The 22,847-nt window shown below is 40.9% G+C and overlaps 1 protein-coding gene across 1 annotated transcript in view; it reads right to left on the reverse strand.

The window, feature by feature from the left end:
- The window catches only part of LOC146611088 (metabotropic glutamate receptor 7-like), a 73,652-nt gene that overhangs the window by 7,779 nt on the left and 43,026 nt on the right, over window positions 1-22,847 (reverse strand). Inside the window, exons 6-8 of the mRNA XM_085345435.1 lie at window positions 22,231-22,431; window positions 15,615-15,754; window positions 9,956-10,891 (exon numbers count right to left, since the gene is read on the reverse strand). Of these exons, the coding sequence (XP_085201561.1) occupies window positions 9,956-10,891; window positions 15,615-15,754; window positions 22,231-22,431 (1,277 nt within the window). The remainder of the gene's footprint in view (window positions 1-9,955; window positions 10,892-15,614; window positions 15,755-22,230; window positions 22,432-22,847) is intronic.

The raw sequence follows: 22,847 nt of genomic DNA on the forward strand, positions 1-22,847 counted from the left end.
TGATTTATTGACCATGCAGGAGAGCTGATTCGGGAGCAAGCTCACAATAAGCTGTAATAGGCACTTTGTGCGCTCATACGCACACACAAAGCATGTGTAGGTATGTGGGCTTTCATGCTTTCTAATACACATGCACGCACACACACACACACACACACACACACACACACAGGCACATAAGCACACCAAAACAAATCCTTTTTCTAACCATCTCTAACCGCAGAGACAGGGTTTTTCCATTGTGCATCTCTGTGAGCTTGACCCAAATTCGTACCCGCCAATCAAATGCTTTGCTTGTCGCAGAACAGTCATAATTAGCTTCTGTTGCTTTAACATAAATAAATACATGAAGGCATTTTCACAACTGCTTGGCAACTTACTATTTATAACCACCGTAATGATTTATTAACGCGCTCATCAGGAATCAAACGGTTGCTTTTGAATTTTACATCTCACTGACAAGCCAAATGCCAACATTCAGTCACAACAGATGATGTTTCTACTATTTAGACAAAAAGCTGTTGAGCGTAATTCTCATAATTATACCCACCAGGGATATACTTACTGCAAAGGCAATTTAATTGTGTATGGATGAGTACTATAAATGCACACAGTGATAAGAACTTGATTCAGTAAGTGACAATTAGGATGCTCTCTGCCCCGTTAGAGAATGCCTTCAATAATGAATCCAGGGGATTTGCAGTCTCCCCTCAACTACCTGGATGTCTCTTGTTGTTTGGGGTGGCCTACTTTCTATCCTGGCTCGTGTCATGAATAACTCTGTCTGGCTTTGTGCTCCAAAGCCTGATTCTGTATTGTAGCTCTGTATGTTGATGGCCTTTGCTTCTTTTCAACTCTGTACAGGAGATCCCCATTTCTGGTATTCATGATTGGCAGATTAAGAAGCTGTGACCGATAATGCACTCTGCATGTGGCAGAGATGGTAAGTAATTGTCACAACAATTAGAGGAAATCCTTTTTGATCTCAGGCCCTCCAAGGTTTGGAGGCCTATCTCCCCCTACCACCACTTCCCCTGCCAGTGGCGGACTCCCTCAGACATCGGTGCGTTGGTGGTTCTTTGTGTCCGGGGATGGGCGTCCAGGTACACACCGGCTCACTCCTTGGCGGCCGCTTATCGGGGCCTGGAGCCTGGGGCTCGCTCGGGCCACTTCAGAGGTGGGGTGCCCCCGGCCTCTCGGCCTGGGGCTCGGTCACTCAGGCACGGCTGGCTGCCGGCGGGGCTCACGGGCGCGTCATTGCAACTCCCCCTGGCTTCTGCTCCGCGGCTGCTGAGTGAGCCCTCATCTGGGACTCTCCTCAGCTCTTTCTGGGACAGTGGCGCGGCTGCCCCTCTGTTGGTCTTCCTTGGTCTCTTGTGTTCTGGGGGCCTCTGGATGTCTGGAGTTTTGATCTCCTCCATACCTGCTTCATGCCCTGGAGGACGGGGCTGTGGCCCCCCCACACCCTCTAGCAGATCATTACATGAAGGAACCTTTTAAAAAAAACAAGCGCGTCCATGCTCACAGGTGTACACACGGGTGATCACACCCACAAACTACACCCTTTTTGGCTCCTACCTCAAAGCACACTGTGTTCTGTTGATCTTATGTGCTGCACAATAATGTTTAATATTTAGTATTTACTGTCATATTCCCATATATCATTGTGATGTTGTTTATTCTATTACTCTTGTTCTCTTCTGCTTGCTTTCTTTTTTCTTTCTCAGCAGGTGATCCAGGTGATCGATATATGCATTTTTTTTCTCTGCCCATTCTGTTGGTTTTTGTCTTTTGTCCTTCTCCCCCGTCCCTCTTCTCAGCTGTTTATTCTACCCTCTTTCTTTCTCCCCTTCTTTCCCCCAGTCAAGTCTGTCCCGTATTCAGTAAGTGAAAATAAAATAAACAATAAAAGGTGAATCAAATGGACCATTATGGCAAGGCTGGGATGGTCAATTTGGTAAAGTAAATCCGTTGGGCATCTTTCTTTGCCTTTAGACAACAATTCTGATGGCAAAAGAGCCAAACGGGACAGGCAAAAAGAAAAAAAAAAAAAAAGGAAATCCCTTTTGATGTTTCCTTGACATGATTTGTCAAAATACAGTTCAGGATCCATCACGTGTGTCGGCAGGAAAATTGTGAAAAAGTGACATAATTTAAGTCCTACACGACTAAGAATAAAACTCTTTGAAAAAAACAGAGTTATTGTGTTTTGCCTATTTTCTGTCACATATATACTGTTTTTAACAAGGGCAAAGTTTCAAACAATAACATCTATGTGCAAGTGATCCCTGTGAACCAGAAGCTCATGCTTCAAACTGCTGTAATTGCTCTGTTTCAGACAGTTCTCAGTGAGACTGTGTCTAACACTTTACAAAGTGTTACCACCATGTTTTTGTCATGTTGTTACTTTCATTACAAAGGTTCTTCAGTGCTCTGCACAATGGATGGATATTAAGAAGGTACTTGCTGCAATTAGCTGACTACTCTTCATATGAATGGAGGAGGAAAATGGTGGGACGGTCTATAACTTTTTATTGCATGAAAGGACAAAAATATGATAAAGCTACAACTGTGTCCAGGACAGTAGGAATAATCAGCTTCTGCTCACATAGCACTTGATCTTTGCAAGCATCTGCATAGACATCACGCTAACACAAAGCCTGTATTGAAGAACTGAAAGTGATGCTAAAGCTGAGTGAATGCCTACCCCAGCCCAGCAGCAAGAGACGATCTTCAGCATGGAACCAAAAAGTGATGAGCTGACAGGCTTGAAGGACTGTAGCCTCCATTTCTACCTGTAGTTATTTACATTTGGACTGCTCTTGTGTGTTGTGATTAGGACAGGGATTTGTGTCAGTGTATGAACCTGTAGCCTAAAGTTTATATTGTTACTATTTATTATGTGACAATTCACGTCAGGCCATGTTACAAAGTAACGACAAATTAATCTAACAAGTAATGTAGTGCCTTACTTTCTCCAGGTAGTAATTAAGTAATTAATGTAATGCAGTACCCAAAATTTAAGTCTCTCTAGGTGTTTGTTAGTTTGCAAACTCCTCCTACATGATCAGGAGTTTGAGTGACCAAACTTGCCACGCAGGTAGGTTTTGAAGGTTCTTATCCATGTCAGAGATTAAAGATCATCACGTTTCCTAGCAAACACCACACAATAGGCTAACATCACCAGTTTATAGCATTTATGCACCCATAAAACCTTATGAAAACATCGCATCATTTTTCTTTCATGACAGTGATATCGAATTTATACCCCTAAAAGCTGAAATATGTACAATATATTAAAATGCCATCATGTTGCCTGGCAACCGTCTAGCAATAAAGTTAAAGTCTTTGTACACCTACAAAACCTTATGAAAGCATCCTATCATTTTAATTTCGTGACAATAACATCTTATTTATATCCACAAATGATGAATTATACATGTGTAGCAACCACAGAGCAACTGGCTAAAGTGACCCACTTTATTTCCCTCAATTTTCTCCATGCGGGTAAGTAAGTATAAGTAAGTCTATTTCTTTGCAAGCAAAGGCATAGCAATATTTTAGCATAGGTATGTACTAGTAATGTGTAATAATTTACTTTTTTTTGAGTAGCGGCAGCTATCCTTAATATGGTCACCTCAGCCACAGCTATTCCACCCAACCTTCTGTTTGTCTGGGGCAGCCAATTGGAATAAAGATGGCTTAAGGCAGGGGTCCCCAATCTCAGTCCACGAGGACCGGTGTCCCTGCAGGTTTTAGATCTCACCCTGGGTCAACACACCTGAATCACATGATTAGCTCATTACCAGGCCACTGGAGAACTACAAGACATGTTGAGAAGGTAATTTATCCATTTAAATCAGCTGTGATGGATCAAGGACACATCTAAAACCTGCAGGGACACCAGCCCTCGTGGACTGAGATTGGGGACCCCTGGTTTAAGGGGAGGGTGGCCCTGAATGGAGGACAGCTAAAATGCCTTGTTTCAAAAAGAGGCTTTAATAAGAGGCTGCACAATGGCACGGGATAAAACCAATAAGAAACTTTTTAGTGTGAATTATGCAAAGCTACCTTAGTGCAGTCTAAGAATAAAAAACATGGTGCTGGAAATGAGAGTATTAGGTCTCTTTTAAACTTTTGAATTTGGGAAATCATTTCAACCTTGGCCAACATTTAGAGGAGTTCCAAAGAAAGAGATAATCTGTGAGAGAGACAGGTTTTGGTAAAGTTTGATGATCACAAGCCTATTAAAAGATACTAGAGGAGAACACACACTGCCTGCGGAGAAGCTGAGGATCCTCCACAGCTCCTCGCGGCCTGATGCTCCCTCACAATGAAGAAAATTCGACATTGAGAGCGATGATTCTGTCAGCAACAACAGTTTTGACAACATTCAATCAAACTTTAATCACATACTCTGAGATAATGCGCATTACACAGTTCCTCAGTGACAATGCAATGCAGTCAAGTGCCTCTGGCTGGATGGCATCTGTCATGAACAGTATCTCAACTGAATTACAACAGGTAAAATCTAATATAGCGTTTTATATATTTATTCCAAATGATAGCGGAACTACAAATAATGAACGATGTGTTCATATTGTTTGGATACTTCTCTGAGACTGGTTGACATTACCAAAATAAATTATTCCCCACCTACAATATAGATGATGTCAAGGCAGTAGTGGCAGACTGTTCTTCTAGATAATATTCAATTGGAATTTGCATGCATGTTTTTTCAAGCAAAGTCTTGCAAAGATTTCAATCAATCAGTAGCCCAGCCTTAAAAGTGTAAAAGGTAATATACATAAAACCTACATTATTTTCTCCATTTGTGATTTTTTCTTTGTATCACAACAGTCAGGAAAACTACGAGCAGCTTCTGCTTTGCAGCTCCCGGTGTTGCATGAATGAATAAATATATGAATTTTTAATTTCTGTGTTTGGACATTTATATGACCCATCTTTCATGGGATTATCAGACACAATAAGCCAAATGTCACCTAACATCCGGATCAACCAGACTTAGACGTAAGTGCTCAAACAAACATACGCATAAGGCTCCTCGAATATAACGCCCAAGGAGATATTTCACTATGGAAACATAAAAACACATGAGCACAGCCCATTAAAACCCAAGTCATAAATAAATCCAGACAAATCAAACACTACTTCTGCATCCATTAGTGCCAAATGTTTTAAATGTGACCAAGTTCATATCTAGCAGTCTGTAACCCATATAACGCACATATGCCACTTTTGCCCTGCGTTCTCATGCTTTAGAAATGCATTAAGAAAATGCAAAAACATTATGAAGAAAGCGTTTAATTAAAGCTCCATTCTCATTCCGCCTCACATCTAAAACTGAAAGATTAACATTTTTTATACAACGGTTGTCATAAATCATGATATGAAGGACAAGATAAAATGAAGTGAATTCCGCTCTCCGTCTCATTTAGCTCGTAATGTTCGCAGATTCTTTCATCTTCGGTCACACCTCTGTGTCTTCCCATTTCAATATGTAATGGCAATACTCCACATCTTAACTGCGCACAGAGTGTGAAACTGATGTCACACTCCCTTCTCCCTGATAAAAAATAATGGACTAAAGTTAAAATCACAACTACAACCTTTCTTTCTTTCCATTATACTTGACCACATTTAGCTTTTCGCCTGCAGTCCGCCTCTGGTGCAATCTACTCAAGGTTTCATGCATAAAACAAGTGATAGGCAGGGGAATTTCACATATTATTTTCAAAAGACTCCACATCTCCGCACTAAGTGTCACATCCAACTCCTGTCAAACGCTGCTGTTTGCAGAGAGACAGGAGTTTTAGAAGATGCAATTTTACCTGCTGAAAGCTGAAGTGAAAAAGTTTTCCGCAGCATAGTTAGTCATTGTTAATGATGCTTGTCAGGACGAACCGTCCCCATGAAGTTTATGTATTACAGGGGACATCTTACAAGAGCCTAAGAGGTTTCCACACATGTACTGAGGCATATAAGCTTCCAGTACATGGAGTTCACTTTTAAGCGTGACTGAGTCTTGTAGGTGTTTTATTAGAGTGTTTCAGTGCCTCGAGATAAATGTTTCATTATATCATCGTCCTACTCTTCTGAACTGCAAGAAATGTTCTATGTTTAAACACCAGCCCTCGTGTTTATTGGCAGAATACATTAAATCTATTTATCAGTCCTTTGCTCAGAGCAAACATTTATGGTGAGGCACTTCAGGCAAAAAGTGTTTTTTTTTCTTTTTTTGGTGTCTGTAGCTCAGGAAGTAAAGCAGGTCATCTACTTATTTGAAGGTTTGTGGTTCGATCCTTGGCTCCTCCAGTCTGCATGCCAAATATCCTTGGGCAAGATCATAACCCCAAGATCATAAGTTGCTCTCCGATGCATTCACTGGAGTATGAATGCGTTTGAATGGTAGATAGAGGCACTTAAGCATATAAAATAGAGCTTGTGTGAATGGGTGAATGAGGCATATTGTATAAAGTGCTTTGGGCGCTGCGGCAGAGTAGAAAAGCGCCATTTAAGAATCAGTCCGATCATATCTATTACCTGAACTGTTTATACCTGTATAACAGTTTCAAATAAAAATGTATAGCTTTTCACAACATATAAAATCACCAGCCACTATATTAGTTAGACGTGTTCAACAGCTTGATGATGCAAACATCTAATTAGTGAACCCAACAACAACAACCAAATGCATTTAGACATTTAGACACGGTAAAGACAACCTGCTGAAGAACACCAGAATGGGGGAAGAAATCGATTTAAGTGACTTTGAATGTGGGAAGGTTGTTGTTCCCAGGGAGGCTGGTCTGAGTATTTCAGAAACTGCTGATTTACTGTGATTTTCCCACACAACCATCTCTAGGGTGTACAGGGAATGGTCTGAAAAAGAGAAAATATCCAGTGAGCGTTAGTTCTCAGGGAGAAAATGCTTTGTTGGTGCCAGAGCTCAGAGGAGACCAGTCGGACTGCTTTAAATGGATAGGAAGAGAACTATAACTCAAATAACCATTCATTGCAACCAGAGTATGCAGAAGGGCATCTCTGAATGCTCAACATATCAAACCTTGAAGCAGATGGGCTACAGCAGCAGACGACCACATGAGTGCTGCTCCTGTCAGTTAAATACAGGTAAAGGGAGGCTACAATTTTCACAAGCTCACCAAAACTGGACAAGAGAAGATTGGAAAAATGTTGCTTTAACATGAAAGCATGGATGCTTCCTGCCTTCCATCAACATTTCAGGTTGCTAGTTGTGTTTGGATAGGTTTTCTTGGCACACTTTGGGGTTCTTAGTCCCGACTGGGCATTGTTTAAACACCACAGCCTACCTGAGTATTGTTGCTGACCCCGTCCAAGTTTTTATGACCACAGTGTGCCCATCTGACCCATGTCCCAAAGCTCAAATAACCTCAAACAAGTTTACTGAACATGACAACGAGTTAACTGTGCTCAAATAACCTCCAGTGTTACCAGATCTCAATCCAATAGAGCACCTTGGAAGAGGAAACACATCATGGATGTGCAGCTGACACTATCATGTCAATATGGACCAAATTCTCTGGGGAATGATTCCAGCACCTTATTGAATTTATGTCACAAAGAATTATGGCAGTTCTTAAGGCAAAAGGAAGTCCAACCCAATACGATCTGCGTGTAGATAAAAAAAAATCAGTCTGGCTGTGAAAGTATTTTCTAATTTATGCCGTGATAAAAAGTGAACTTAATTTTCCCTCAGTAAAAACCTTTGACTCTAATATGTCAACAAAATGTCACAAGAATAAGTGGGATTTATCCAATATTCATGTAGCTGTAATGGTAATATCCGCAGATTAACAGATATGTAAATAGATAATGCATCGTTTACATATTTAAAACCTTATTTGCAATACACTTTTTTTGAAATAATAAACTGGAGAGGTTTCATGCTGATTTGATCTGGATGCAGGTGACTTTCATAGTAATTAACTTGAGAGTGGTGAGTATCCGTCTGAGCACATGCAGGTGCACAGTAGATGCTCAGTGATCTTTAGTGTTTTTGCGTGGTTTTTCTCTACGATGCCTGAATGGGCAAACACGGGGAGGGGGTGTCACAGGTGTGGGAAATGAGGGTATCTAAATGGTGTGGGCTTTAAGAAATTCCACTCCTGCTGCAAAACAACATTAGGTCAAAGAGTCAAAGGCACTATCAGCTGGTGTCATGTCAGCCTGGTATTATTAGAAAGCATTTGATATTTGAAAGAGAGATTAGTCATATATGACTGGTTGCGTGGCCACATCTGCACATGAAAAGACAACAGGGCAAGGTATTAGAAAGTGAGGATGCGCTCAAATGCGTCACGCTGAGACTCATTTAGCCGCCAATTGTATATTTCCACGCATATCTAAACACAAGCAATTACACACATGGCACCGATCTAATCCAATCCCCTAATTACACTATTTCTGTATTTTGACATTACTTACAGGGAGGTAATCATATAGGCATCCTTTGAGCCAGTAAGTACAGTTTAAGCAGTAACAGATGTGAGGAAAGCGGGCTGAAAACTTAAGCATAAGTCGGCTGAAAAGACAGAAAAGTTAGCATCCCTTCAACTTGACTTCACTGCAGCTTTTGCAAGGGATTTTATCAAGACATGCTCGGGCACTTCTCACTAGCAGTGGCTGGGGAGTAAGCAGAAATGCACCCTCAAAGGCCATTACGCCAAGCTGCTGCAGTGTGAACCGGAGGTGTGTGCGAGGCAATGATCCAGTGCGAGGAAAGAGTTAACTGCATAAGGGGGAAAGATAAACACATTACTGCTTCGCTAGTCGCCGCAAGTAACATAATGAACTCCTAATCGCTGCTGAGGGTGTAATTCATCTATGAAATCAGCAGCAAATTGAGATGAGGAAAATCAGCTTCTGATCCATCTCATGTGGTAGCTTAGCAGGAAGGATATTGAACGGCGTGCCTCTCAAAAGGTTAGGAGCAACACTTTCCTGTCAGCATCGATATTCTGTCAGTGGAAAACTTCTCCTTGGCTTCGTCTCGTACTCACGGGCCTGCTGAGAAGCACGCGCGTCCAGCGGATGAACGTATTTGTATTCTGCGCAGCGCTGGCCAGATAAGCAATGACTAGCAGAGAAGGTCGGAGTGTCATATTCTCAATCAACTCCAGTAGCACACAATGTCAACTGCTTTGTTGAGTAGAGTGCAGCTGTCAAGAGATGGAATGTGTTGAATCAAATTTCTATTTACCCCCTCATTTCTCTCTGCATTCCTTCTCCTCTTGGTCCTCATCGTTCTCGTCTTCCACCTTTCCACCTGCCCAAACTGCTTGTCTCCCTCTCCAGAATAAAGCGTAATAGTATATGTTGGGCCCCAGGCATGAGAGCCAAAATAGCATCTGGAGCTGCCAGCATCCCCTTGTGTATCCCTCTCAGGCATTCAAGGATTCTGGTGCTTACCATCAGCCCTTCCTTTGTCTTTACATGTCTATTCCCTGAATGTCTGAGCTATGTAAATATAAACTCAAAAAGAAAAGAAATCCATAAATCACGTAGTCACTAAATGTATGTGTGTGTTTGCACGAATATGCACATACATGAATATGTTTGAACAAGATAAAAACGGGGCCAAAGAAATCCAACCACCCATCCATCCTCTTCTGCTTATCATTATCAGGGACGCAGGGGGCTGGAGCCTATCCCAGCTATCATACGGCGACAGGCAAGGTACATCCTGGACAGGTCGCCAGGGCTAACACAGAGAGACAGATAACCATTTTCACTCGCATTCACATCTATGGGCAATTCAGATTCACCAATTAACCTAACTCCACTACTGGGGATAGCGGGGCCAAAGAAATGAAAGTGAAATGTGTGAGGAGGGAGAAAGAGACAGACAAAAGAGAAGTCTGGTGACAAAGAGAGAGAGAGAGAAATGACTCACCTTCTCCGCTGACTGTGCTGTGCCAAAGAAAATCGGGATGAAGGCCAGCCAGACGATGCAAGTTGTGTACATAGTAAAACCAATGGGTTTGGCTTCATTGAAGTCTTCTGGTACATCCCTCGTCTTGATAGCGTAGATAGTGCAGGTCACCATCAGCAGGATGCTGTAACCCAGGGAGCAGATTATCTGTAGGTCTGTGATGTCACACTTGAGCACTCCGCGGGCCAGCCTGGGGTTTATGGTTTTCTGTTCATCGTAGTCGATGATAGTGTTTGGAGGGTCAACAGCAAACCACACCAGCACCCCCAGCAGCTGCACGCAGATTAGACTGGAAGTGATAGCAATCTGGGAGGTGGGGCTGATGAAGCGAGGAGCTGTCACTGTCTGCTTCCCCTGCTCGAAGATCCGATAAATACGGTTGGTCTTAGTAAGCAGTGCGGCGTAGCTGATGCACATGCCCAGGCCCAGAAAGATCCTCCTGAAGGCACACACGGCTACGTCAGGCTTGGCGATCATGAGGAACGTGATGATGTAACACAGGAAGATGCCAGTTAGCAAGACGTAGCTCAGTTCTCTGCCCGATGCCCGCACGATAGGCGTGTCATTGTAGCGGATGAAAGTTGCCATGACAAAGATGGTGGCGATGATGCCAAGCATGGCCAGGAAGACGGGGATAATAGCCCAAGGGGAATGCCACTCCAGCTTGACAATGGGGATAGGTTGGCAGCTTGTTCTGTTGGAGTCCGGCCTCATGTCATAGGCACACAGTCTGCAGGAAGTTTCATCGTACTGGTACTGGTAGCCATCGCAGAGCTCACAGTGCCAACAGCACGGCATGCCCTTTACTTTCTTCTTCCTCTCTCCAGTTTTGCAGGGCAGACTGCACACAGAGATAGGCACCTCCTGCTCCCCATCTGGCCACTGAAGCTCCTCCAGCTGGGAAAAATGTGAGACACCACAGGATAAGGGGTTAGCAACAGTGAGATAAGCAAGTGATACCATGTGGGTATTGGTAAGCAGCTGTATTTTGAGGCAACATAACATTAAATTGTGATTTTCCTTATTTTCTGCCATACATATACACTGCTACAAGGGTGGATACTCATAATAAACACGGCCAAAGTGTTTGAAAGCTTTTGTTCAAGTAATCCCCTGAACTAAAAGCCCCCTTGATGTATTGAAACAGTTAATAAGGTGTCTTATCGCATCATATTAACTTCTTACTTGTTGCTATATTCTCAAGCTTATGAAGTTGCATTGCAAAAACAAAGTTCAATGCAGTCTAAACGGTAGGGAGGGAAAAATGTGTAGAAAAAAAAATGATGAACCTAATACAGCACAACATCTTTCCTGCCAATTTCTTGGAGGGATTGCCTTTTCTAATACTTGAAAGTAATTGAAATCACCATGGCAACAGAGCCTACCTTTGTTCAGTGAAATAAAAATAAAGTGATGTGAAATGCAAAAGACATTATGTTTTAATACAGGAGCCAGTGAGGTATGAAATACGTGATGAGAAGGAAGGAGAATGGGATTTGGGATTGCAAAATGCTTCGGTTAGACTTTGCACAGCCATTTCTAGTTATGATTGAAAAGTGCAGTATACAGACACACTATCTGAAGGTCTAAACCAAAGAGGCCCAAAGGTGTTTCATGATTTAAGCTCAAACTATAGCTTCGATGTACAAGCCAGCCCTTTAAAAAAAAAAATCCAAGAAGAAATAGAATTTTAAGACTCTTACATATTTTGCTAGGGAGTTAAAAAAAAGAAAAACTTTCAAAGTACTCTGAGCTGATCTTTTTATTTATTATGAAAGTATACTGATCCGTGACTTTAAAAGAAGCAGAAGATAAAAGATACACCAACACGCTTTCGCGGCAATATCAGTCATCAGCAGTATCACAGAACTAAACCGAGTCCAACAAAAACAAAAGGCATTCGTATTCTGGGGCGCAAGTTTTAAGCCTGAAATACATCAATGTGTCGAGGTGTATAGAGCAACATAACAATCACATGAAAATGAAGAGGGATTGAATTTAGTGATTATTTTTTGTAGCGTGCTTTGATGTTAAGTGTATTCATGACTTAAAGACTCCCTGTCGAGTTTCTGACTTCCTTGTTGTTGCGTGTCCTCATTTTGTTTGTCTCAAGTGTACTCATAAAGACGCACACCAATATGCATGTGTAGTTTAGCCGACGTGTTCCCACTGTTTCGCTTATCCGGTGCAGATGATGGCAAAGAAGACAATTGGTTGTTTAAGGGAGATGCACATACATTACAGACTTTTTTCTCCTGGCCCATTACGGGGCTTCAGGGTTGGCCATAACTGTGCCAGAAATCATGCGATTACTTCCAGAGTCACAATTTTGACTGCTTAAGTGCTTTCGCACTGAGAAGTAAGGCTAAATGCAGTGCATCACATTTTCCTGGCTCGTGCAATCATAACTGTCAAAATTTGAGTGTGTAGAACTGCACACATCTCACACTCAATGGCTGTCAGCTTGGCCATCCAACAGCTTTTACCGAGAAAGCTCGTGAGTACTGATGCCAGTGCAGCGCGAGCTAACAATGAAAGATTTACTAGCTTTACTTTTTTTTAGGCATTGACTTTGCTGGTGTTGTGGTATTGATGGTGTTAAAATGGTTTTCTTCACTGTAGAAGAAGTTAGTACTATGTTTGGTTAAATGTTCAACTTGTGAGCGCTATCGAGACAGTCATAGTTAAATGCTGCCGTTGTCATTTCCCATAATTTCGCGACACTTTGCTGTCAAATTAAATCTCTCAACGTATTTTCCTTTTTTTGTGGTTTGTTTTTTTAAACCATTTGATCAACAAGAATGTGTTTCATGCTTGACTTAATAAGATAATAATATCTGCATTACAATGAGGGTGATTATCACTGACGTGCCATTTATTAGACTTCAGTGATACGCACAGTGCGTTTTAGTCCGTCGGACTGAATGTTTGTTTTTACAGAAAATCTCTACAAGGCAGCATCAAAGACCAGCAACATTTAGGAAAAGATTATCTGTTTTTTTCTTATTTACTTATTTATTTTTGGCTCACCTGCTCAATAAATATGAAGATCGAGCCTGCAGCCTGTTATCTTAACTTAAACCAGAGACATCACATCTAATACTTATGTGACTGCCAGACTTAAGGAAAACACAAGAAATCCTTCATCATCCGCAAACATCAATTTATCAAATGTACCATTACTTTTCTTTTTTTGTAAGGTTTAGAGAAACAAGATATAATGAGACAGTTAGTGAAATCTTTTTTTTTTGTCCTTGCTTCCTGCAGCTCAAACATTTCTAAGGAAATATTTTGACATTTTTGAAAATACACTATTTGTTGCAGTCTTTCTGTAGACTCAAATGGGCTTTAACATATCAACAAAACAAAAAACACTTGTTACAAACTTCAAACACTTATGGCTTTACAGTCAGACTCTTTAAGATTAACATGGATTGGTTTTAAAAAATTGCACCAGGTGCAAATACCATCACATATGACATGAGTCTGGCATCACCTCAGGTGATAGCATCACCTCCTCCACATGTGGCAACTGCCATTAATTGCACATGCAGATATGCACCCCACTCGCACACAAACGCGCACTCTCACACAGCTGCAGTGTGTTTGCGATGTGTGCACCTGTATGACGAATGTGTTGTTTCTGTGCTGTCTGGGTAGATTATCATCTGCCATTTATCTGAGGGCATGAAGGTGCCACTTGTTATTTGGACAATGAATGGTGCTCTCTGGAAAACCTCCCGATTACACACAGTGTGGAAACAGTAATGAGACCAACAGCTCTGTTGCCATGGAGACCAGAAACAAGATTTTTGACACCTTGGACTTGCTATGGAGGCTGCTATTTGGGTTTTGTTTTATTTGTTAATTTTACAGTTAATTTGAGTTTCTGCGAGCTGGAACAGCATCGCATTGAATTTCTTTATTGATCATCGCAGAGTGTATCAGGGTGCTCGTTCCAACGAAACCTTTAAATTAGACGGCGCTTACAGAACGCAGTAACACCTTCTTTTCTTTTCTTTTTCTGCATTAGGATATAATTGTGTTGTAACAGCATTTGGTTTGTAATCACACTAAAACAGAACGAAGAAGAAATCTCCAGCAGCAGACGTTGTTCCACCTGTTCTATCAAATGCATTTGGTTTAGTTTAATTCTTGTCATCCCCGAGAACCATTATGCAAATGTTGACTCATCGGTATGTAAATGTCATGCTTTTTTTTTCTTTTCTTTTTTTTCCTAATCTGAGTTACAAAGAAATTTCAGCTCAGGTTTCATCCTATCATATGTTAAATGTCGAGCCATGTTTGCCTTGAAAAAATAAGAACTCATCAGTTTCTTTATTGCCCACATGAATCACCTGAGCCCATTTCTCGTGTTGTGACAGTGAGATCTATTACAGTGGCATGAAACCAACTCCCTGCACTTAAAAAAGCAGCTGCAGCCTCCAGCTTTGCACCTAAACCCTATATTAGACAGTAGGTGAATTTAAGTTCCAAATGCAAAATCCATGTTGCTATTCCATGGGTTCAGCTTTCATTTGGATGTGCCAAAAATGTCAAACAACTCACACATCCACATATTTTTAGATTAATATCCTTCCCTTTCCCTGTAACGCACCCAGAGCCGTCATACGGTTTAACTTGTACTTTCATTTCATCTGATAAAATGTGATCATAGACTTTCATCGTGTAGTGCAGGAAAGCTAGCGAGCTGCAGTGGGAACACGGAAGGTGTGTATTTCAGGTGTCACCTTCCAGCGACATCTTTGGTAGCTCTCTGCTGCCACAACACAGAGTATACGGACTGACATAAGTTAGCTTCCACTGTACACCCTCAGTCCTCCAGAAGATGCAGTGAAAGAATAATGATATGCAACATCAGTGAGAGCTCAGCTAGCTGGTTTTCTTTTTATTTCCTTCTTTCTTTTTTAATATTGAACTCCCAAATCGTGTTGCTTCTGATGTATTAGTCTTGCCCAAACATTCTTTCACTGGTGGAAACATATCAGATCTTTTTAATAACATACTAAATGTGACCGACTAAAATCCTTTTATCCCTTTTCATGCACTAGATTTAAAATAGTCTGGTTTCCCTGCATATTTTTTCTTTCCTATTAAAAAAGCAGCTTTCAGGATATTTGATAACTTTTAACAGAACCAAGTTTCAATTATGGTTATAAACATTTTTTTATTAAGTCTAAAGTAACTTTGTGTAGGACTTTGGAATATGTTTAACATTTGGCTTACATTGGAGAGCAACACATCAGTTGAAATGTGTGTGCGTTTCTCTATTTGTTGCTGGAGGAAAATATAAGACCTGAAAATGATGAAATATTGTCTGCTGGGTAAAGCAAACACTTTATTTTGCATGTTAAATTGCAAACGCTCATTTTCTCCACCTGAAATACATCAATCAGAGTGGAAGTAAAAATGTCTGCACCTGATTTGTTTCCATAGTTGAGATGTAAAAAAATGCACACCTTGAGAGATTTCAATTTTGGAAAACACAAAGTCCTCGTGCTGTAGAATCGGCACACACATATCCCTTATCATCACGCATGCCAACATTTGCAAACGCATGCCTCTTGTCTGTTTCATCAGCGGCTGTAAATCATCATACCCTGAGCTGGAGGTTCTCCACCCACTGCCCTACCACTTTATACTCTGGGGTAGAGGAGTTGGTCATCTGGAACTGGAACAGGTCATAGCGTCCTGGAGCATCGCCATTCTTGTTAAACACAACAGAGGTGCCGGCACTGCCTGTGCAGAGCAGAGCAAGAGAGAAGATGCAAAAAAAAAGAAAGAAAAAGTGTTAGACGTTGGTGTGGAAAAACAAAAAACAAAAAACCCTTTACCTCGTTTCTCCCGACTCCTTGGTGGCCTACAAGGACAAAGCAAAGGAGTCTGTGTGCCTTTCTCCAAATATAAACCTCCAAAAACAAAGACACATATCTTGAACCTTTGTGATAATAACAGACAAAAAAAGTCTAGAAAGCTACTAAGCTCCCTACTGACTACTATAACACTTTCTTACCTGCTTCCTATTCATCATCACGCCTGCACAATGCCCACTGGCAGAATATATTCTCACATTTAAAACATGGTTAGTCATGTGGACTCTCAACTCTAATATCAAGAACTGGCTGCTGCTCCTTAAAAACAGCGCACACCTCCGCAGATTAAAAGTAGTGCTGCATTTCAGTCACACTCTGGTCAACAACTGGGGACGTAAGGAGGACAAACAGGTCAGCCAAAGCATCTTCCAGTCCCCATCCGCTCTCAGTGTGCAGCATCCAGGCTTAAGCGGTGCCCTGAAGATTTCACTAATTAGCTTCCAGATGACTGTGGACATCTGAAACATTTAAATATCTAAGGTTTTCCTTATTTGAACTTCTGCAGGCTCTCGAGCCTGTCAGTTATTTTAACACTGGTACACGTGTTAATGTGTGCACATTTTAATGCAAATGCCAGTCAACGTGAGTTCTCCTTTACAGCAGGGAGCGCTGAATGACATTAGCAGAATAAAGGTTGTACTTTATTTCATACATGAGGTCTGCATTGTTGATGAGGTCATTTCTACCACCTCACAATGCAGGAGGGAATGAAAAAAAACTGCTGTATTTCACAAGTCTGTTCACCTTGGCAAAGCATACAGTGGTTCACATGCACGGATGGCGATACCATTTTTGAAATGGGACAGGGGGAGCCTGATGACACTTGGCATGGGAATTAAGTACTTTAATAGCTCTGGCTATAATAAGTGAAGAGAATGGACCACGAGCATATGTCCACAACACTTTGGGAACATGTTGTTTTTTGTAACTAGAACAGAGCTTGTGGCTTTTGGATGGAAGGCCACCGCACCTTCTCCTTAGTTTTCAGCCAGAAGGGAATTTCATCTCCCTCCAGTTTATTTTTTTTTTCCAAGGACATTTGTCATTGAACACTCTACAAAAGTTTCAGGCTAAAAGTCTCTTGTTAAACAAGAAAGGCAGACGAGGCGAGAGAAAATCCAATTTCAGAGAACAAAATAACCAGCTTTTTAAATAAAATACTGTGAACAAGCACCCAAATTTTCTTTTTGACTTTGTGACACGATTGTGTATTACAAATGAAAGTTTGTGGCCCTTACAGTGTCGATGCAGAGACACGAATCTCTCCCATTTTGCGGTTATGCAAAGTGACAGCACCATATTCCACATTACCACTACAGAAATAGCAGCAGTGGAGCCATTTGACCCACTGATGTTTCAATTTAAAAGTAGAACACTAATTCATAGGCATCTGTGTGTCAGCACAGAAAATGAAGTGGGACGGGTGTTCAGAATTAATTCAAGTGTATTGTCAAAGGCGTACTGAAAACTCTGTCGATATGAAAACCAAACCCAAACCGGGTGGGCGGCAGTCACCGTCCTGTCACTTCGGCTTCCACCAAACAGAGAGTAGACTTGTTGACACAGTGTATAAAGATGTTGACAAGGTATTGACACCAGTGAGCAAAAGCTGTCACAGGGTTAACATTCTTATTGCACGCCCCAGCAAAAATATATAGCGTGCGCAAACACACAGTCATTCAGTAAAGTCACACGCATGATTGGGCACTTGGCGCTCAGTTTCGGCTTCAGAGCAAATAATTAAGTGGCGTTTCTGTGTGCGCAGATAAAAGGACATTAGAAATTAATTTTTATATTCTATTGCCTGATATTTTCAAGGGAACAAAATGCTTTGTGTAGAATCCTAAGCGAGAATGCTGTCTATGATGAAAGATTTATGCATTTGCATGTGGCTCTGAACTAAGACATGACAAAAGTGTACTGCTGCTGTGCGGTGCAGAGCAGTGTGGGTGGACTAGGGATCCACTGCTGTGTTTCTCTCGCATCATTATTCTCTCCTCTTTTTTTTTTCCTTCTGCCTCTCATTCTTCAGCTCTGTGACTCCAGCACGGTGGGGAGATCAACAAAGGAGGTTTACACTCCTTGGCTCTCAAACACGCGTTAGCAGCGGCACACACACACAGGATAATGTGCATGGTTCCAGTCTAAATGCAATAAGGGGCAGCGAGATACGCCTGACAGAGCACCAACAGAACAACCAGTTATAAAAAGGTGTGAGATACAACAAGGCAGGAAGAGGCTGTGGAGACTGAAAATGGAAAATCTTATTTTTGGTTCACATGAACTTCTTTATTTGTCATTACCAAAATGAAATGTTTTCTAAGGCCAAATGACAGAAAAGTCAGCAGCATGAATCCAGATGGTTATCGAGGTTGGGCAACAGCTTGTCAATCCAGTGCATGAATCTGCACTTGGTTAAGGCCTTCTTGAAATATTTATATTGCTCTGTCGTTTGCATATAGTCTGCTGCTTTAGTTCCACCTTAAACTCAGAGGGCTTCCTGCCTGCTGGAACTCTGCACTGCTGCCATAGCGACAGTGTTAAAGAAAGGCAGGCGGCTCTTTAGCCTTTAGCTCAATAACACAAGTTTGCTTTCACACTTTTTTAGTATAGAAGTATTTATATGGTGTAATTAACCTTGTTAAATTTCATCACTGCAATGCTTAGTGTCAACCAAGTTTCACATATACATACTTTTAATGCATCGGGATAATTTTAGTGCATAATATCACATATTACCCTTAATATTTCTACTGATATAATTTAATTTTCAATGTCAAGAAATATGAAGAAAATAAAGCACTGATTTAATAAAAAGTATTATCTGAAATCACAGCTTTCATACTGAAATCAACTTCTGCAGCCAGAGCCTTGCATTTTTTTCAGTTCCTCAGTGTTTACCAAAGTCTATTTTTAATGCACTGAATATGTTGCTTCATTATGATGAGCCTTGATCTTATATACACCAGCCTGCTGCTGTAAATACTCACTATAGCACCAAACATCCATCCATCTGCAATTAATACTAGTCCTTTAGTACCTGAAATATATGTAATAGATAGATATTTTCTTAGAAACATTAAAAGTTTGTAAAAATCGCATGTTTTCAGTGACAACAGTGAGCTTGGTGATATCCTACGAGTTGAATTTTTGCATTTCATCATTTTGCAAAAAAATATTTACAGAAAAGATTCTTTACGTGACGCCTACAGGTCAAAGTTGGTCCTTTTGGTGACCATACTACTTTATTCACCCACTGTTTATGTCATACATTTATACAGCAATGCAGGACAGGACTAATTTCTTCTGATACAGCAGCTATAGCACACTCAATCGTCCTAACACTGTCAAATACAACCGGTATTGAAAACTGCAACAGCCATTTCACTGATGGTTAAAAAACTATAAAGAAGCAGAAAATAAAAACCCATCCTCTGAATAGACGCATTTCAAATGCTAACAAAAACTGTTTGACGATTCCCTTTTTCCTGTGCAGCCCTCAGTCAAATGCTGCCTCCCAAAATTGGCACTCATTCATTAAACCTGGTTCTCAAAGTTTTGATGAATGCGTATTTGCAATAACAAATTTTTAAAGCAATTTAGTTTGGTCTGTTGTTGCCTGGATGATTGCAGTGTGTCATTAAATGTTTGTCTTCGCTCTACCTTAGTTAGTGTTTTGTCCTCTCTCTCTATGCTCTCTTTTTCTTTCCTCTTGTCTTTCCCTCCCCCCTCAACTGGCCACAGCAGATGGCTGCCCCTCCCTGACCCTGGTTCTGCCAGAGGCTTCTTCCTGTTAAAAGGTAGTTTTTCCTTCCCAATATCCCCAATATACCTATAAGTGCTTTCTTATATTTCTTAATTGATATGGTTTTCTACAAGATAGAGTCTTTAACTCACACCCTGACGTGACAGCTGATGTGATTTGGGGCTACATAAATAAACCTGAATTGAACTGAAATGCACTGGATAAAAAAGCAAAGAAAATCAGAGCTCTGTGGGAAAGAAAAAAAAGAAAGAACTGTGTTGCTCGGTGTATTACTACTTAAATAACAAAACACTGCATAATTATGGGATTGTTGTGAAAACTGTTAACTCTTCCCTAACACACGCCTTCTGTTTTGACTGAAAATGACATTGGGGGGATGGGATGTGACTGAACAACCTTATTTGAATAGATAGAACTAACACGAACAACAGGATCTCTGAGCGAATAATGAAATGAAATGGAAATTTAGTCTGATTACCACGCTAGAAATTTAATTGTTCAAATTCCTGGAGCTGCACGTGAATTAATAACAGCAGTAAATATGCGCTGCAGGTTCAAGGAAAATCAGAGGGTTGATCTCTGTTTTAGAGTAATGAATGCATTCATCTGAAAGAAAAAAGACTTGTGAAACTTTCATCTACTTTAATGTTGCAGTAAAATAATATGCGCATATTACTGTTTGAGTCATGCTTTTAAATAAATGAATCGAATGTTCCTGTTAATTTTCAGTTATAAGATAAATGTTTAAAAGACTGGGTCTCCATCCATCCATACATCTCTCTATCCATTTTCGTATGCTTATCGGTTTAGGGTCGTTGGGGTGCTGGGGCCTGTCGTGAGGTGAAGGGTGGGGTACACCCTAAACAGGTTACCAGCTCATATTAACACCCGGCCAATTTCGATTCACTAAATAAGCTACCATGCCTCTGGGCTGTGGGAGGAAGTCTGAGTACCCTGAGAGAACCCCCTCACAAGCTAGATGGCCTGTGGAATTGAACCTACAATCCACAGGAGAGGATATGCCCTTCCAAAAGGAAAGGAAATACTGCAATCTCAGGTAAATCCTTAGTACAATGTGCCTTCTGAGTAACGTAGCCAGAGGTACACTATTCCTACATATACTACACTGCAGGATTTTGTCATACTACTTAAGGAAAGTGTCATTTTTATCTGGGTCCACTTCTAAAGTTTTGAGAGAAGATTATAGCCGTGCTTGAATCACTAGGATCTAAAAGCTAGCCGAATCGTATCTAGAACATTTTGTGAAGACACCGTGTACTTCAAAAGAGCCTTTAATGATCACAGGCTGACATGCATGCCAGCAGATTTGTAATGACAAAGGTTTCTATGTTTTAAATTCGTCTCCCAGTCTCTCTTCTTCCTTTGCTCTCTGCATTTTAGAACAGCTGTCATTAAAAGCCGTTCGGCATTAATTGTTAAGGATCCTCTGATTTCTGCACAGGGATGAATAATGTAGTTATTCAAGCACAGGTAGGCCCATCAAGTATCATATTAATGCAAAATGTTACATATCTGACACATAAAAACAGAGGAGGTAGCCTGAAATGGCTTTTATGGCCATTAAGTTGGTTTTTTTCTTTCTAACTCACATGATGTGCACACAAAGCAACTAAAATACTCAGGAATTAAGTGTTAATTAAAGGAACAGTCTGACACTCATATTTTAAATATGATTAGTCTTCTTATTGCTACAAGTTCTAATAAAATACCGACATTATTTTTTGTCTTTATAACCACTTTAACACATGCACTGCTTTCTCAATACTGGCTGTATGCTGGAAATGCAAATGTCCAACTGAGTCAGATAGGATACTAAATGGTCTTGAGTTTCCTTGGATAAAGTCAGTGAACTATCTAATTGCACTCTGGTGCGAACAGTACTGATAAATATGCAATAATCCATGTGTTTTGTCTCCTGCCTTCTCTATCCAGACAGGTCCCCTCAAACCAAAACTAATCAGACTTGATTCTCCCAACACTGCCTGAAATTCATGTGTCACAACTTTTAAAGTGAGAATGTAGCTGGACAGTTGGTTGGAATATCGAGTGAAAAAAGAGGAAGCTTCTTTGTTTTTGTCCAAAACCTACCAGCACCTGTAAAGTGAACAATGCTGACCCTGCTTTTGCTTTGTTATCTACCAGAAACTTTATATAGTCTTTCCTCATGGCCCAGCAGTAATCCACAAAACCGTAACAAAAAAAAAAAGACACACTGAGAGGAACCTGGCTTTTTAAAACCACAATATGCTCAAAGATGATTAATCCATTAATGAATAAATGTTTGCACAGCTTCTCTTTCAGCTGATTCTATTATCCACTCGCTCAAAAAGAGAGCTTGAAAGATGCTGGACAGAAACCGCTCGTGCTGTTAAGTAAGACAACAGCTGCAATGTTGATAAGTAGCTGATAATTGAATTTTGACATGGTTTATTCTCAGGCGTACAAGCTTTAAATGCAGTCCAAAATTCTAAACACTTAAGCGATACCATAATTGAGTTTGTTTTTCTTACCCGCGCAGCCTGTAAACATCCGAACTTTTACAGCGTGTCACTCACCGTTGAAGCTGGTGTTGCGTATGTAGCTCAGCAGAGTTTTTCCCTCTGCTGCCTCCAACCGCGGACAAACGCCAGGATGATCAGGACATAAGTCCCGGTGCATCTTGTGGAGAGCGTGGGCCATGGCGTACACTGCGTCAATCACAAACTGCACTTTGCCTTCCTGCTCATACTTGGAGTCGATCCCGATGCGCTCCTGGCCTGAGGGAGGAAGACGAAGACGAAGACTAAGAGCCAAATGCATTATGAACCATTAGACGTTACATTCCTGCAGCTCTCCCTGTCATCTCCAGTTCCTTTTTTCATTCCTCAATTTGCCGTTTGTTGTTCTTACTTCAGTTTTGATTCTGAAGGAATTGCACCTAAAGCGACAATGTGGCTCAGGAAATAAGAAAACACATTTAATTCCCACGTGGAAGCTGGATCATGAGAAAGTGTTTATGACAAATACAGCAAATACATTTAATTACTGCAGGGCATTAGAAAGTAATAAACGCCTAATAATTGACCTCATTTGTCCCATCGGAAAGGTGATGAAGATCATGAACTTTAGACTCTTCTACAGGGGCCCCCCGGTGGACTGCCCTTTCACTGCAGGCTGCTGTAAAGGTTCTGCC

The sequence above is a fragment of the Diplotaxodon limnothrissa genome, linkage group LG20 (assembly GCF_057381915.1).
Source record: "Diplotaxodon limnothrissa isolate DT_005_m linkage group LG20, D_limnothrissa_male_GT1.1, whole genome shotgun sequence".
NCBI classification, from domain to species: Eukaryota; Metazoa; Chordata; class Actinopteri; order Cichliformes; family Cichlidae; genus Diplotaxodon; species Diplotaxodon limnothrissa.